General features: G+C 43.5%; 1 protein-coding gene across 6 annotated transcripts in view; it reads right to left on the bottom strand.

The window, feature by feature from the left end:
* The window catches only part of rad51b (RAD51 paralog B), a 698,841-nt gene that overhangs the window by 86,718 nt on the left and 594,279 nt on the right, over positions 1 to 17,844 (bottom strand). Inside the window, exon 11 of one of the 6 annotated variants that reach the window (XM_072264958.1) lies at positions 5,210 to 6,308. The exons of the other annotated variants lie outside the window; for them this stretch is intronic. Coding sequence (XP_072121059.1) covers positions 6,181 to 6,308 — 128 coding nt within the window. The 3' untranslated portion in view covers positions 5,210 to 6,180. Of the gene's footprint in view, positions 1 to 5,209; positions 6,309 to 17,844 lie in introns of those variants that run through there. 6 annotated transcript variants of the gene reach the window in all.

Genomic DNA, 17,844 nt, shown 5'->3' with positions numbered 1-17,844 from the left:
ATCAAATTATGGTATTGCTTTGCACTGCTGTAACTATATGTTATAATTACGTGGTTCTGTCAGTGTTAGTCTTTGGTTTGTCTTTTTTGTGATATCAGTCTGGAGGAACATTGTATCATTTTTTAATGTATGCATTTCTAAATGACAATAAACAAGGACTGAGTGTCCTCATAATCTAATCTAATCCTATCCAGATGCATCATGCTTGATATGGAAACTGCTCTTCATGTGACCAAAGAAGATAGAGACTTGTCGACACAGTTCAGCACAGCATGGAAAACAGCAACCCCCTTCATGGACACTGTCCACCTTTTCAATGGCTTGGTAAGATAACAACATAATCAAATACCCCACCCATCCCCAGCACTCTCTCTTCTCTCTCACCCATTGGGTTAGAGGATGCAAAAGCTTTGAAGTACTTACCACCAGAGTCAGGACAACTTCTGTTATAAGAATATTGAATGGTCCTCTTGTATGATATGATTGGTTCTCGACTTCATGTATAAATAGTTTGCAAGACAAGATTTCCACTGTACCTCGGTACATGTGAATCAGTTCTAATTTGTTATGGCCCTATTACCCCTACTAGGGCATTGGCTGCTGACAGATCATCCTTCTCCCAGGAATGGGATCTTTAGAGCTTCTGTTGGCATTTCTTTAATTCTGGGATGGGGTTGCTAGCCCCATGCCAACCCTCCACCTTTTGCAGCCCAGGCTTGGGACTGTCCATAACGGTTAGTTTGTTATGGTCTTGCAACTTATTGGAGGCCTGTGGCACACTTTCTCTGTAACTGTACTATTTTATTCTGCATTCTATTATCGTTTTACCTGAACTACCTCAATGCACCATTGTAACAAATGAACTGTGTGGATGGTGTGTAAAGCAAAGTATTTCACGTATCTTGGTACATGTGACAGTCATAAACCAGTTTAACTGGTACCAAGTTCATGGTCCACTGGTCTCCTTTGTATCTGCTTACTGCAGGTGTCTCAAACAATTGTAGAGAAGCCTCAGCAAAATCCACAGGATCAGTGAACTCATTGCTGAGAGCACTATTCCTTTGCCAGGACCATGCAGAAGCCCAGTGGGAAAGGTGGAAGGAATGCACCACTTCACAGGCCATCACGTGTTCACCCCTTCGAGCACTGTTTGCCATACCTGTGGTAGGGTCTGTGTTTGCCATGTTAGCTATACCAGTTACATCAGAAACCAGAGAACGTGAGTGTAAATAAGTCATCTGGAACCATGACAGTCTGCCAAATACAGAAAGAAAGGATAAAAAAGATGCAAACAGATTATTCTTTTCCACTGTCCTTATTGGGGAACACACGTTACCAGGGTGGGATCTTCAGTGTCATCCTTTAGAGAGTGAAATGCACCTTGATTGATCGCCTCTTTGGAAAATAGCACCTCCAACTCTGCAGGAGGTCTTCAGTAAAGCAAAGAAGCCTTTTCTGCTCAAGTGTCTGCAGCTGGACATGTAACCATGACTTTCTTACTCAGGGCAAGTCGGCCACTGCGGGAGAGCATTTCCATCATGCCCTTTACAGGCAATACACTTAGAAGTGATGCAGGAAGCACAACAGGCAACTTGTGAGCAGTAAGATCCCACAAGGAGTAAATGAATGGATGATCTGGCTTTAGTGATGTAGGGCAGGGATGAATATTGACCACAACTCTGGGTCTTCATTGTAAGGGAAGCTTTTATCTATAGCTCTTACACCAGGCTCTCGAGTAAAAGGGGATAACTACACTCAACTTCACTTGGTCCATCACTGATATGTTCCCACAACCAATGATCTTACCTTCAAGGACTCTTTATCTCAAGTTCTCCTTATTTATTGCTATTTATTTAAATTTGCATTTGCAGTTGGTTGTCCTGCACTCTGGTTGATCTTTCATTGATCCTGTTATTGAGTCTGCCCACAAGAAAATAAATCTCAGCAATACACACAAAATGCTGAATGCTGCAAAACTGCCGAAGGGTTTCGGCCTGAAACGTCGACTGTACTTTTCTCCATAGGTATTGCCTGGCCTGCTGAGTTCCTCCAGCATTTTGTGTGTGTTGCTTGGATTTCCAGCATCTGAAGATTCTCTCTTGTTTGTAAAATAAATCTCAGTATCATATATGATGACATATACATACTTTCATAAAAAAAATTACTTTGAACTTTAACTGAGAGGGCAGTTAGGGTCTCGGCTAAACCTCTCATTTAGGAATCGTCTCCTTGGGATAGCCCGTGGTACTGCAGAGCCCATAATGTCCACAGCACAGTGGCGCCACTGTCTCAGGGTGCCAGCGACCTGTTTTGATCCTGACCTCTGCTGCTGGCTGTGCGGTGTTTGCATGTTCTCTCTGTGACTGCGTGTATTTTCTCCCACATCCCAAAGACACATGAGTAAGTAGGTTAATTGGCCGCTGTCAATTGCCCTAGTGTGTAGGTGAGTGGTAGAATCTTAGGGGAATAGATAGTTTTGTTTTAGATTATGAGGACACTCAGTCTTCTTTTATTGTCATTTAGAAACATATACTTGCATTAAGAAATGATACAATGTTCCTCCAGAATGATATCACAAAAGAACAAGACAAACCAAAGACTAACACTGACAAGACCACATAATTATAACATATAGTTACAGCAGTGCAAAGCAATACCGTAATTTGATAAACAGCAGACCCATGTCCTGGCCGCCGAGCAACAAGCCGAGGATTCGGGGCCTTCCCCTCTGTGGATTCTGGATCACACAGTAACAGTGGCAGCGAAAAAGGCATTTGGAATAAAGTAGGAATAGTATAAATGGGTGGTTGATAGTACAGGCTCAGTGGGCCAATGGGCCTGATTCCATGCTGTATCTCTATCTAAGTCTGTGACCATGCCCTTGCAGTTGAAGAGGTCAAAGCTCAGCTCCTCCAGGGTTTAGATAATTTCTGCTGATACAGGTACGGCTCCACATGCCAGCGTTTCCCAATATTAACCTTCTAGAACCAACCTTGCCTTCAAATGATATCCTGCACTGTGAACACCCTACTCCTCGAGCTTGAGTCCGCTCTGTGCACGTTGGTAGATTTGTCGTGCTGTGCTCACCCTGTATCCAAAACCCAGCAAAGAAAGGTCAGGAGCAGGAAGCTTGGCTGATTCTCATCCTTACCTTAACCCAGCCAGGAGAGGCTAGGGTCTGCAGCTACTTCCGCCCAATCCGGTCAAAATCTAGCTTTGGATTTCTCTTGGATTGTGGCACTTTTCTAAATAAGGTCAAAATAACTGTCCCAGTGGAGTGAAGATTTAGCTGCTGGGATTTAACACGGGGGACAGCAGCACTAGCTCTGCAATTCTGGCTGATAAGTTAAGGATTCAGTGACAACGTAAAACTAGCATTCATTCAGCAAGGAAATGTCGATGACATTACAGAGGACAGCAACAAACACTGGAGACCCCCGTGTGAAGGAGATGGTTTAACAAAAGCAGGGATTAACCCCAGCTGTTTACCTGGTATGGGGTCATCCCTGTAGCATCACCGAGAAGGAACGTGAGAGGCCAGTGACTGAATAACCATAGTGTAAGATGAGCCACAGAGCAACGCATAGTACACGTTTCTGAGTGTATACCCGGTGCATGAACTCACTTGAATGTTGGTAAATGTGTGGACAGTCTGAACACAAACAGTAAGTCCTCTGTTATTACAATTCATGGTAAACTGAATGACGGCACTAGCCTGTCTAACAGCGGGTTACTGGTGTAATTCAACTGCTCATCTTAAGTTAATAGAATAGCTTTGACCAAGCCTGGGACAACTGCTAACGTCTGGATACAATCTCCCAATAAAAGTATCAGGACAGCAATTATAGACAGGAATCCAGACTGAATCCTCCACCTCCAAACACACAGGTCACAGAGTTCCAGTGTTAGGTTTGCCCAGAAAAACTGGGAGGAGAAGAATGAGGTCTGCTATTGAAGTGTTTCTTGCAGGTGAAAAAGCGGAATGAATGGTAATTATTTGGACATGGCTGATCCCATAATCTGCCCAGAATTCACTGCCCTCTCTTAGCTAGGGGCAGCTACTATAAGGCAGGCCATCCCAAGGACACAAGCTTCCCGATTAAAGCGGGCCAGCAGCTCATCCAGTTCTGAGTCACACTGGCCATTGCTCAGCATACAAAGGACTCTGCAACAACCCAAGACTGAGCCACCACACATCGTAGTAGTGACACAGGTAGAGCTGCTGTCTCACAACACCAGAGACCAAGCTTCAATCCTGACTTCAGATGCTATCCATGTGGAGTTTGCAGGTTCTCACTGTGACCGTGTGGGTTTTTTCGAGTGCTCTGGTTTCCACCCACATCCCAAAGATGTGTGGTTTGGTGGGTAAATCAGCCATTGTAAGTTACCCCTAGAGCAGGGGTCCCCGACCTTTTTTGCTCAGTGGACTGGTTTAATATTGATAATATTCTTGCGAACCGGCCGTCCGGGGGTGGGGTTTGTTCAAGTAGGGTTAAACTCACCTCAACATGTCTTTTACAGTTAGGGTTGCCAACTTTCTCACTCCCAAATAAAGGACAAAAGTAGCAGTCAAATCCCGGGACACTTGTGTTTACCCCAGGAAAGACTACTATGACCATGAAGCCTTGCGCGGGCATATGACATGCGCATGCGTGTACGTGCCGATTTTTTTCCACAAATTGGTTTTGGGTTAATCTTCCCAGCTATACTGTACATACATTATTTCTACTTTATATAGGCTGTGTATTTATCATATCATTCCTGCTTTTACTATATGTTAGTGTTATTTTAGGTTTTATATGTTATTTGGTAGGTTATTTTTAGGGTCTGGGAACGCTCAAAAATTTTTCCCATATAAATTAATGGTAATTGCTTCTGCGCTTTATGCCATTTTGGCACGAAAGGTTTCATAGGAACGCTCTACCTTAGCGGGGGAAACATGGGACAAGAGCGGTCCCGTATGGGACAAACCAATTTAGCCCAATATAGGGGACGTCCCGGCATTTACGGGACAGTTGGCAACCCTGTGTTCAAGTTTAACAGTGTGTGACAGGGAATGAGGAAAGGTGCAGCTGACTCATGTCGTTTCCTCACGGCCCGGAAGCACATGCTTTGCGGCCCAGTGGTTGGGGACCACGGCCCTAGGGTATGGGATAGTTGTATGATCTGTGGGAAGTTGATGGGAATGTAGACAATTAAAAATGGAAATAAAGTAGGACTGGCATAAATGGGAGTTTAGGAATAAATGGAGTAGGTGGTCTGAAGGATCTGCCCTTGTACTGTAACTCTCTATAAACTACATCCTTGGGAACAGCCAACCCTCATCCTTTGCGATCCAGTGGCAGCGCAGGGCATTGCCTGTTCCCTCTGGCCAAAGAAGATTGCGAATGTCACCAGTGTGAGATAGGTGTGGCAAGATCAATGTGATCAACAGTTTACACCAAAACCATGGCCCTTAAAGTGACCACTGCAAACTGACCCCCAAAATGTTAGTTAGGTGCTATTTAACTCACAGAGACTGGGAAGGTTCCTTTAGAGGTACAAGCAGCTGATGGCCACCACCCCTAACACCATGTAATCACCTTCCTGTAACCACTCCCTGTTTGTGAGAGCTATTCCACTAAAAGCACATCAAAATGTTGCCCTTCACAATACTTCTGACTTGAGTTACAAAGAGGTTCTTAATCAACACCGTTCACCACCAGCTCTTTCTCTGACCTGAGAGAGAAGTGCAGCAGCCTCCCTTAAGTCCTAATGAGAAAGAGGATAGACCTTCGACTTAGCTAATTACTTTAGTATGCATCCACAAGCTGAATCATTATAATTGGTTTGAGATTTATTTAAAATGGAAAGCCCGATGTGTCAGAGTTTGAGTCCTAAATAAAAATTAGCAGTAGGATGTGCCTCATATTTGGCCACGGGCAATTCTTCAGTGATACAACTCAGATTCATTCATGTCACGACGAATTTGACCACAACACGAGTCCTAAGCTAGTTCTTTCAAATGTTGTGCTGTCTTTGCATGGCTTCCTAGATGAATAATTCAGGGTGTTCCTGTTCTCTGTGATTCAAATAGTCCTCCATTTGGCAATCAGCATCACCGGGCAAGGATTAATACTCTCCGGTCGGGTGATCAGAATAGTAGTACAGTGGGTAAATGTTGATCAGATCCTGCATTACTCAAGGCTTGGCTTGAGTTAGCACTAACAGGTCTCTGCCAGAGTTGTGGCTGATGGAGCTACGAACTCTGATAGGCTGAAGTCCAGGGTCTGTTCCCTCACTCTGAGAACTGCTTCTGTCATCTTCACCTGTGGAATAGAGGTAGAGGAAGCAGTTAATCAGGTGTCTAATTATTGAATTGCAGCCCATCAACACTATCACTGCCATATAACTGGAGGAGCTGCCGCTGTGTCACTGAGTAGGTCCTAGTCTCTCAAAAACAGGAATTGACTAGGTTAAGTTCTCATTCCATGTCAGGAAGCCATTCTCAGGAGGAATACTGCAATAATGGTAGATTTCATATTATACAGCTGATAGAAAGATGCTGGAAGAAGAGAAAATAAAAATAAGTACCAAGAAATGAATAGACACCAATGAGGTTTAGTCTTTGGACATCAGTGAGGATGGAAGCATGGTGATTGGACTCACATTGAGGTTTGCTATGTGGTGGCTAGACTCTCACTGAAGGTTAATGGTGATTATATTTGTGGAGACTGGACTCACATTGAGGTTTGGTGTACAGTAACTGGACTTTGCTGAGGTCTAATAAGACCATAAGATATAGAAGCAGAAATAGGCTATTTGGCCCATCAAGCTGCTCTGCTAATCAATCATGAGCTGATCCAATTCTTCCAGTCATCCCCACTTCCTGCCTTCTCCCCATACTCTTTGATGCCCTGGCTAATCAAGAACCTATCTATCTCTGCCTTAAATGCACCCAATGACTTGGCCTCCACAGCCGCTCGTGGCAACAAATTCCACAGATAATTTGAACTGATGTGTGGAGACTGGATTCCACTGAGGTTTGGGGCATGGTTATTGGACTCATTAGGGTGATTGGATTCGTGTGGTTTGGTATCTGGTGACTGAAATCAATTTGAGGTTTGGGGCATGGTTATTGGACTCATTAGGGTGATTGGATTCGTGTGGTTTGGTATCTGGTGACTGAAATCAATTTGAGGTTTGGGACATGGTTATTGGACTCATTTGGGTGACTGGACTTGCGTGGTTTGGCATCTGGTGACTGAAATCAATTTGAGGTTTGGGGCATGGTTATTGGACTCATTAGGGTGACTGGACTTGCGTGGTTTGGTATCTGGTGACTGGAGTCACTGTGAGGTTTGATGTGTGGTGACTAGCCTCTCTCTGAAGATTGGTATGTGCTGATTGGATTCCAGTTTAGGATTTGTGTGTGGTGAATGGATTCCATTGAGGTTTGGCATGTGATTGAGGTTTGGTGTGTGCTCATTGGAGTCCACTTCGTTTTGGTGTGGGGGTGACTGAATGCCATTGAGGTTGATGTGGTGAATGCACTCCATTGAGTTTGGGTGTGCGCTGATTCGAGTCTGCTGAGGTTTGGTGAGGGGCAGATGGAATCCCTTCTACATTAAGGACCCAGTTTCTTTATTTTGTTAATGTGAACCACTCTACACATATGCATTGCATCTTGTTTACATTCCCATGTTGTTTGGTGTCAGGGTATGACCACATTACCCCATCAAATGTAAACCTCTTCTGTATGATTCAGTGAAAGTCTGGAAATCGCCATTTCTCTTGCACTGAATGTAACTTATTGTGCAGTTGTTGTTTAATTATTTAATGACAGGCCTTCAAGAATGCAAATGTTAATTTTCAGTCAATCCCCTATCCGTGCTCTGAATTAATCAAATGTTTACTTTTAAATCTATTCATAACGCTAAAAGTCAATTAACACAAGGGCCTCAAATCACATTTGCCACCAATGTTAAAAGCATGACCTCATTTTTGGCGTTCCCCCAAAGTCTACTTAAGCTTTACTGCAAAACAGGAACTCTGAACATTAACAGTGACAAGCCCTCAGTCTGGTGAAGAAACAGGAACTCTGTGTAGCTAAACTCAGTAACCCTTGCCCTGCCAGAGAAGCAGGAATTATAAGCAGTTACACACTGAGCAAACCCCACCCTGCTAAACTAACAAGAACTCTATACAGTTCATGTATGAATCAAGGGAGAAGGATTGGGGTCAGTATCTCTGCTAACTACAGATAATGTAATGGCAATAGAAATAAAGGAAAATAACAATATTAACACTGAATACCATTGAACAGGGTGAACAGCGTGATCTACATTGGGTCCGATGCACTGATACAATCATGAAGAAGGTATGCAGCCTCTTCACTTTGTTAGGAGTTTGAGGAAATTTTTACAAATTTCTACAGATGTATAGTGGAGAGCATTATGATTGGTTGTATGGTATAGAGATACGAAAGCACAGGATCACGAAGAATTATGATGGATTTTAGACTCAGCCAGCTCCACCAGGGGTACAATCCTTCCAGCTAATGAGGATATCTATAAGAGGAGATGCCTGAAGAAAGAAGAAGGACCCTTGCCACCTAGGACATGCTCTCTTCTTGTCACTACCATCAGGGAGCAAATACCCACACTCAAATAGCTTCTTTCCCTCTGCCATCAGATTTCTGAATGGTCCATGAATTCAAGAAGATGATCTCGTTATTTTGTTTTCAATATATATTTATGTTTGTAGTTTTATGATAGTTTTATGACTTTGCACTATAGTACTACCAAAAATTAACAAATTTAATGTCATCCAAGTGGAATAAACTTGATTTTTAAAAATCAAAACCCACATGAATTAAGACAGGATTAGATGGAACTAACCAGGTTAGTTGTATTTTACACAGACCACCTAATAATAGAAAGAAATGTTTGCTAAAGTCATGAGTAAAATCATTGGCCTAGGAATTGAAAATGTTTGAAATATTCAACAAGCCCAGTATCATTCTGTGGAGAGAGAAACAGTGCTTCACAGCAATCAATGTTCATAAGGGGTCATTGACCTGCAAGTTTAATTCTGCTGGTATCTCTATAGATGTTGCCAATACTATTGAGTGTCTCCAGTGTTTTTGTTTTTATTTCAGCTTTCCAGCTTCTGCTGTTCTTTAGTTTTCATTCAGACCCAGAAATAATTTTGTGCTATAAACTTGAGAATAAAACTGAATTGGGTGAAGCAAGATAGGTTTGGTGTTTGGGCCTTCCACACCAATACTCCATTGTATGTATCTGAAAGCTGAAACAAAACTGGCCTCCCTCGAAACTTGCTCAGTAAACATCCAATGGCAAGTAGGTACTTTATTAAATATCTTCACAACATAACTTATAGGGCAAAGACAAAAACAAAAGTAGCAGATTGGAAACAAGTTAATAGTGAAGGAGAGAGAACAAGGGAAGATAAACCGTAAAAGAAAAATATTGACAGACAAGGACAGAAAACCAATGAAAAATGTTTAAGATGTCTCAGAGTTCACAAGAAATTGACTTTGAATCGGGATGAAGACAGACGTGAGAAGCAGAGGAACATCTGAAGAAATTTCTGAAACGCCTGGTTCGCTGCCGCTGCTACTGTGCGATCGAGAATCTCCGGAGGGAAGGTCCCAAGATCCCCAGCTTTGCCTGCTGCTGGCGACCGAGGCGGAGGTCAAAGCGTTCGGCAGAGATGGTGCTCGGTACTCGGTGTCAGAGGGCTGATCAGAGCTCGAAGTTTTCGGACGACTCGGAGTTGGACTGTGGTTGGGCATGGCAGAGAGAGTTTTTCTTCCTTCTCCTGTCTGCGTGAGGTGTGGGACTTTCGAGAGACTTTGAACTTTTTTACTGTGCCATGGCCTGTTCTTCATCAAGTTATGGTATTGTTGCACTGTTGTAACTATATGTTATAATTATGTGGTTTTTGTTTTTCAGTCTTGGTCTGTCCTGTGTTTCTGTGATATCACACTGGAGGAATATTGTATCATTTCTTAATGCATGTATTACTAAATGACGATAAAAGAGGACTGCGTGTCCTTATAATCTAATCTAATAATATGAGTGCAGTTCCCCTTTAAGAAAATGGAAGCGTGGATGCTGAGGCAGTCTGCAGGTACAATTGAAACGCAAGGCTTTGGACTCCACTCCCGACTATCCTGCTGCCGAATGTACAGCCTCTGGAAAATAAAACTGAAGTCCTCAGAACAAGACTGCAGTGCCAGAGGGGCATCAGGGACTTCTTCAGGGAAAAATAGCACACCGGTGCCATTTCAGCAGCCCGATGGCTTCACCATTCTCCACAAATACAGGTCAGATCAGTCTTTTGGAGGTAGAGGAAGTGGAGCACGCTTTATGATTAATTCATTGTGGTGCACATATGTGACTGTTCTGTCTCAGTCCTGCTCACCCAACCTGGAACTTAAGCGATCAAATGTCATCTATTTTATCTGCTGAGGGAATACTGCACCATCATCCTGGTAGTGGTGTACATTCCAGCTCAGGCCAATGTCAGACAGGCTCTGAAGGAGCTGAGCACTGTAATCAGCAGTCATGAAACTGTGCATCCTGTTGCCTTCCCTATTATTGCACGGGATTTCAACCAGGCCAGCCTGAAGAAGTCTCTGAGCAACTACCACCAAAGTATTACCTGTGCAACCAGAGAAGCCAACAGACTTGATCACTGTTTTACCACCATCAAGAACGCTCGCCAAGTCATCCCATACCCACACTTTGGAAAGTCCAATCTCCTGGCTGTACTGTCACTCCTGGGTAGTGACTAATGACCACAACACCAGTGGTGAGAACCAAGAAGATAGGGTCAAGGGAGGTGGAGGAGCACTTACAGGACTGCTTTGAGACTGTGGACTAGACTGTATTCAGGGATTTATCTTTGAATCTGAATGAATATGCCAAAGTTGTCAATGACTTCATCAAGGCCTGTGTGGATGAGTGTGTGCCTTTGAAAACATACAGGATATACCAAACCCTAAAGTCTTGGGTGAGCTAGCAGATTTGTAGTCTGCTGAGGGCTAAATCTGTGACACTCAAGATTGCTGATCCAGAATTATAAAGGAAGTCCAGGTATGACCTATGAAAGGCTACTTTAAAGGTGAAAAAACAATTCCGATTGAAGTTAGAGATGGAATCAGATGCTTGTCAGCTCTGGAAGGGTTTGCAAGCCATTATTTCCTACAAGGCAAAACTTAACAGTGATACTTCACTCCCAGATGAGCTGAATGCCTTTTATGCTTGCTTTGAAAGGGAGAATAAAACTACACTTGTTTGAATCCCTGCAGCATCTGGTGACCTTGTGATCTTTAGTATCAAAAGCTGAAGTCAGAACATCTTTCCAGAGGGTGAAGCCTCACAAGGCTTTATGCCCTGATAGTGTACCTGTTACGGCACTGAAAACCTGTGCCAACCAACTGGTGGGAGTGTTCAAGGACATCTTCAATCTCTCACTGCTGCAGTCAGAGGTTCCCAGCTGCTTCAAAAGGACAGCAATCATACCAGTGCCCATGAAGAGCAGGCTGAGCTGCTTGAATGACTATCACCCAGCTGCACTCTTGTCTACTGTGATGAAGTACTTTGGGAGGTTGGTCATAGCTAGAATCAACTCCTGCTTCAGCAAGAACCTGAACTCGCTGTAATTTGCCTACTATCGCTTTAGATTTACAGCAGATGTAACCCAACTGGCTTCCCACTCGGCCTTGGATCACCTAGACAATAGCAATACCCCTATGTCAGGCTGTTATTTATTGATTACAGCTCAGAGTTCAACACAATCATATCTTCTGTTTTAACCAACAAACTCTCTGTACCTCCTCCTGCAACTGAATCTTTGATATCCTCATCAGGAGACCACAGTCAGTGCGGATTGGAAATAACATCTCCTCCTTGCTCAGAACATGTCAAGGTTGTGTGTTTAGACCACTGCTCCACTCTCTCTACATCCATAATTATATGGCTAGGCACAGCTGAAATGCCATCTATAAATCTGGTGATGACACAACTATTGTTGGCAGAATTTCAGAAGATGACAAGGAGGCGCACAGGAGTGAGATAGATCAGCTGGTTGAGTGGTGTCGCAATGACAACCTTACACTCAATGTCAGCCAGACCAAGGAATTCACTGTGGACTTCACGGGAAGTAAAAGTAACACACACCAGTCCTCATTATGGTTTCTAGTGGAAATGGTGAGCAGTTTCAAGTTCCTGGGTGTCAACATCTCTGAAGATCTATCCTGAGTCTAACATATTGATTCAATTACAAAGAAAGCACTCACCACAGCGACTATATTTCATTAGGAGTTAGAGGAAACTTGGTATGACACCAAAGACTCTCGCAAATTTCTACAAGTTACCGTGGAGAGCATTCTAACTGGTCGCATCACCATCTGGTATGAAGGGGCCACTGCACAGGATCGGAAAAAGCTGCAGAAAGTTGTAAACGCAGGCAGCTCCATCATGGGCACTAGCCTTCCCTGCATCGAGGACACCTTCAAAAGGCAATGCCTCACGAAGGTAGCATCCATCATTAAGGACCCCCAACACTCAGGGCATGCCCTCTTCACATAGTTCCCATCAAGGAGGAGGTACAGGTGCTTGAAGAGACACATTCAACATTTCAGGAACAGCTTCTTCCCCTCTGCCATCAGATTATTGAAAGGATAATGAACCCATGAACACTACCTCACTATTTTTTTTGCTCCCTTTTTGCATGACTTACATAATTTAGCTTTTTACTGTATATGTTATTGTAATTTATAGTTTAAAAATATTATATATTGCAATGTACTGCCGCCACAAAAGGACAAATTTCACAACATGTGCTGGTGATATTAAACCTGAAGCTGATTCTACATCAGGATGTGACTTAGAGGACAACCTCTGTTGTCATGCATATGATTCTTTTACCCTGTCGGGGATGTGCTGCCATATTAGCCCTGAGTGTTTTGTAGATGCTTCACACTCCAGGCACCGTGCGTTGGTGGTATAGAGAATGGATGTTTAGGGTAGTAAATGATGAGCCAATCAAAAAGGCTGCCTTACCCTAAATGGTGTTGCCCTTCTCAAGAGATGTTGGCGCTGCACTCATCCAGACGTATTTCACCAACCTCCATATCTGTACTTTGTACATAATGGAAATGCCTTAAGTTGTCAGGGAGTGAGTCACTCCCCACAGCTCGTAACCATGATATTTATGTGGTTGGTCCATTGAATCTCTGGTCAGCGGTAACTCCAGCCCCCATTCTCCAGGATACTGATTGTGGGGTAATGTCAAGGATAGGTGGTCTCTCTTGTTGGAGATGGCATTTACCTGTCACTTCTGTGGTACTAATATTACTTTGTGCTGATCAGCCCAGGTTTGAATATTGTCCACTTCCTGCTGCATGCAGGCATAGGCTTCTTCCTTTGGAGAAGAAACTTAATTTGAACATTGAACAAATGAAAATGAACATCATGTAATCATTAGCAAACATCCCCACTTCCGACACTGTAACTGAAGCAGATGAAGATGGTTGAGTCTAGGAACCTGTTCAATCTGACCCAGAACTTGAGGGGTGGTGGGGGAGGCACATTAATTGATGTCCACAAGCTACAGACACCTTCCTTTGTGTGTGGATGACTCCAAACTTCGGCGTGTCTTCCCACTGGTTCCATCGATTGCAGTTTTACCAGGGTATTTTGAATTGGTCAGATGCTACCTTGATGTCAAGGGCACTCACTTGCACCTCTCCTCCGGAATTCAGCTGTCTGATCCACAGGATCGCACGTGATTGGAAAAAACTGTAGAAAGTTGCAAACTCAGCCAGCTCCATGAAGAGCAATAGTCTCCCCAGCATTGAGGACGTCTTCAAAGGGCGATGCACTGTAAATGGCATTTTCCTGATTAGGTGTGGATTAACTGGATTGGATTTGTGAACAGAACCTACCTGTGCAGCTTTCAGCATTGTCAGGCAGATACTGATGTTGTAAGTGGTCTGGACCAATCTGGTTAGCGCTGAAGCTCATTCTGCAGCACAGGTTGTGCAACTTTTACCACTCAATGCACTTCTGGGAAGAGAAACCTTCAGGCTAGTGTGTACTTTCTGTGATGAGTGATTTGAAGATTCAGTCTTGTTACTGAATTATATAGAGGCGCTCAGTATTGCAATGTCAGCTGTGATTCACTACCCACAAATGAATCAGCAAGACAGAAAGCTGCGTTTTCAAGAGGAATGAGCGATACTTTCGGCTGACCTTTCTGTCCATTACTTTTCATACCGTTAGGGAGGTGTTGTCATTTGAATGGAAGCAACAGAACTTGGAACAGTGGAATATGGGAATAGTCCCTCCAGACCACCAGGTCTGTGTCAACCATGATCTCAATCTCAACTAGTCAAACCTGCCTCTGTTCCCTGTTTGCTGATGTGTCTGTCTAAATGCCTCATAAATGTTGCCCTCATATCTACCAACTCCTCTGTTCTCTGTGTACAAAAGAAGTCTTACACACACCTCTTTCAGATGTTTCATCTCTCACTTAAAGTTATGACCTATAAGTATATGACATTTCCATCCTAAGAAAACATTTCTGCTATCTACTCAATCTACTGTAGTGCCTCTGAAAATTTTGTTTCTCATGATACAGAACATTGCTGTCATGTGTTCTGTTGTATGACGTGGGCGATCATGATCTTTCCATGACCATGATTGCTCTTGCCCAAATTTTTCTACGGAAGTAGTTTGCCATTACCTTCTGGGCAGTGTTTTAACAAGATGGGTGACCCCAGCCATATCTACTCTCTTCAGAGATTGCCTGCCTGGCATCAGTGGTTGCATAACCAGGACTTGTGATACGCACCAACTGCTCATACGACCATCCACCACCTGCTCCCATGGCTTCAATCAGGCTAAGCAGGTGCTACTCCTTGCCCATGGCTGTCCTGTAGGGTAGCAGAGGGAAGCAGCGCCTTCTACATCCTTTGGTAGAGACATATCTCCACTCTGCCACCCACATACAGTATATACACAGCAAATAACATTGTCGCATTTGAGTATTTGGAAAAGAAGTTTGAGGACGAAGAGCATTCTGGGCCCAAGGACTGACCTCAGAGCCCACAAGCTATACCAGAGGATATGAAGATTTGGGAATTGGAGCAGTTATGGGATTTCTCTGATGGGTCGTATTGTGATTATGTGGATGTATTGGCACGATTGTGGAGCAGTCCACACTCATTCAGACATATAGCAAGAAAACAGGCTCTTCAGCCCACTGAGTCTGTGCTAACCATCAGGCACCCAATAAACACTAATTTTTGTCACAGTCTCATTAACTTCGCCTCTGCCCCAACCCACCAAGACAGAACTGCTCAACTACAGGGCAGGGACAATTTACATTGGGCAATTAACCACAAATCAGCACAACTTTTGGGAAACCCCACAGTCACAGGGAGAAAATACAAACTCCAAATGGACTTCCCTAGTGGTCAGGATTGGGTTTCTGGAACTCTGAGCCAGCAGCTCTACTAGTTAGTTACTTGTAAAGTAAAATGTGAAGGTGGCAGTCAGGAATGTTATCAGATTAATTCTGACATCAAATATCAGGAAATAGTTGGTAACATTTTTTTAAAAGAAGGGTCTTAAAGGAGAAAGACAGACAGGAGTGACTCTGGAAGAATTGGGAAGCTCAAAGCCTAGGAGGGCACCAATAGTAAAATCAGGGGTGGACGACAGGCTAGAATGGGAAGAGTGCGGAGACCGCAGGAGCTGTCAGCCAGTAAAATGTCACCAGTACAGTGAAGGGCATTGAAGGAACTGAAGGCCAGATGCCAGATATTAAATTGAAGCACTGCTACATTGTCTGCCAAGGTGTGTAACAGTTGGTGCTGCTGACTCTCCTCATACACAGAATAAACTGCACAAGAAAGTGAGTGAGTGCTTGCTAAAGCTGGAGAGGAGAAAGTTGGCAAGGATGAAAGCTGTCAGAGATTTGTTGACAGGTCATTTCAAACCAGCAATGATGCTTCCTTTGAAAAGTGTTGTAACTTAAACCAGCAGATTTTGGAGACTGGACAACTGGAACCCAGATGTGTGACTAAGGCTGATTCCTCCTGGCTTCCGGTCTCCCGCCCCTTGTTTACACTTCTGGAAGGAAAACTATCACGTGGCGTTTTTTTTAAAGTCACCGAGCAGCACAAGCTGCAAATCCTGGAGAGCCTGCAATAACAGAGCAAACAGTTTGAGACTACATGCTCTTGCTCCCCTTCCCCCAGTCCCTCTATTCTTCATTCATTAAGTTTCATAAGCACACACATATTAAGATAAATTTTCTCCCCTTGTCTGAATATTTCAAGCCCTTTTCATCCTCACAAACATCAGTTGGCCCTCACACAAAATATGAAACATTGTAGAGTGAAACTTCGAGGAGCCTTTAACTTCGACTGCGTTGACTCAAGCTTTTGTTTACAGCACAGGCATTTTGAACAAAGCTTTCTTTACTTCAAAAAGTTGGGTTGAATGACAAATCATTTTTCTATCAGCAAGACTGAGCTATTTCTCTTCAGATATGAGTAATCAAAGCGAAGCACTCAACAATGCCTTCATGAATAAAGACACAAAAGGTGCTCCATCAGTTGACCCGCTGTGCTAAGGAAAAGGAAGTGACAGAGGCTGCGGATACACCTAGCCAATGCTTGGCTGCTTGCCTTGTATTCAGCCGTGCCTCCATTGGGTCAAAATTGTTGAATTTCCCAGCTGAAGTCTGGCAATGTTCCAGTGAAGACAACAATGAAAAAGACACCCACTTGCGAGGTGAAAGGCTGCTCCAACATCAGTAAGGAAGCTTATCACCATACAGTCCAGTGCAAATCTCTTTGCTAATGTTCCTGAACTCAATACCACAGCAATGCATTAACTAACTTTAAAACTCTCTTCCTCCTCTGTTACCTCTGTTCACAACTATTTTTATGCCAGGACCTCTACCATTAACCGAGTGGTCCATGGACCCCAGGTTGGGATCCCCTGGTTTAGAAGATATCATGAGAACCCCTAGTCATAAATATTGATAATATAACCACCTAACCATATAACAATTACAGCACGGAAACAGGCTATCTCAGCCCTTCTAGTCCGTGCCAAACTCCTACTCTCACCTAGTCCCACCGACCTGCACTCAGCCCATAATCCTCCATTCCCTTCCTGTCCATATATCTATCCAATTTAACTTTAAATGACAACATCGAACCTGCCTCAACCACTTCTGCTGGAGGCTCGTTCCCCACAGCTACCACTCTCTGAGTAAAGAAGTTCCCCCTCATGTTACCCCTAAACTTCTGCCCTTTAACTCTCAACTCATGTCCTCTTGTTTGAATCTCCACCACTCTCAATGGAAAAAGCCTAACCACATCAACTCTATCTATCCCCCTCATAATTTTAAATACCTCTATCAAGTCCCCCCTCAACCTTCTACGCTCCAAAGAATAAAGACCTAACTTGTTCAACCTTTCTCTGTAACTTAGGAGGTGAAATCCAGGCAACATTTTAGTAACTCTCCTCTATACTCTCTCAATTTTATTGACATCTTTCCTATAATTTGGTGACCAGAACTGTACACAATACTCCAAATTTGGCCTCACCAATGCCTTATACAATTTCAACATTACATCCCAACTCCTATACTCAATGCTCTGATTAATAAAGGTCAGCATACAAAAAGCTTTCTTCACCACCCTATCCACATGAGATTCCACCTTCAATGAACTATGCACCATTATTCCTAGATCCCTCTGTTCTACTGCATTCTTCAATACCCTACCATTTACCATGTATGTCCTATTTTGAT

This window comes from Mobula birostris, chromosome 1, assembly GCF_030028105.1.
Source record: "Mobula birostris isolate sMobBir1 chromosome 1, sMobBir1.hap1, whole genome shotgun sequence".
NCBI lineage: Eukaryota > Metazoa > Chordata > Chondrichthyes > Myliobatiformes > Myliobatidae > Mobula > Mobula birostris.
The sequence above is the reverse complement of the archived record's forward strand: the minus strand, read 5'-3'. Positions and strand labels throughout refer to the sequence as shown.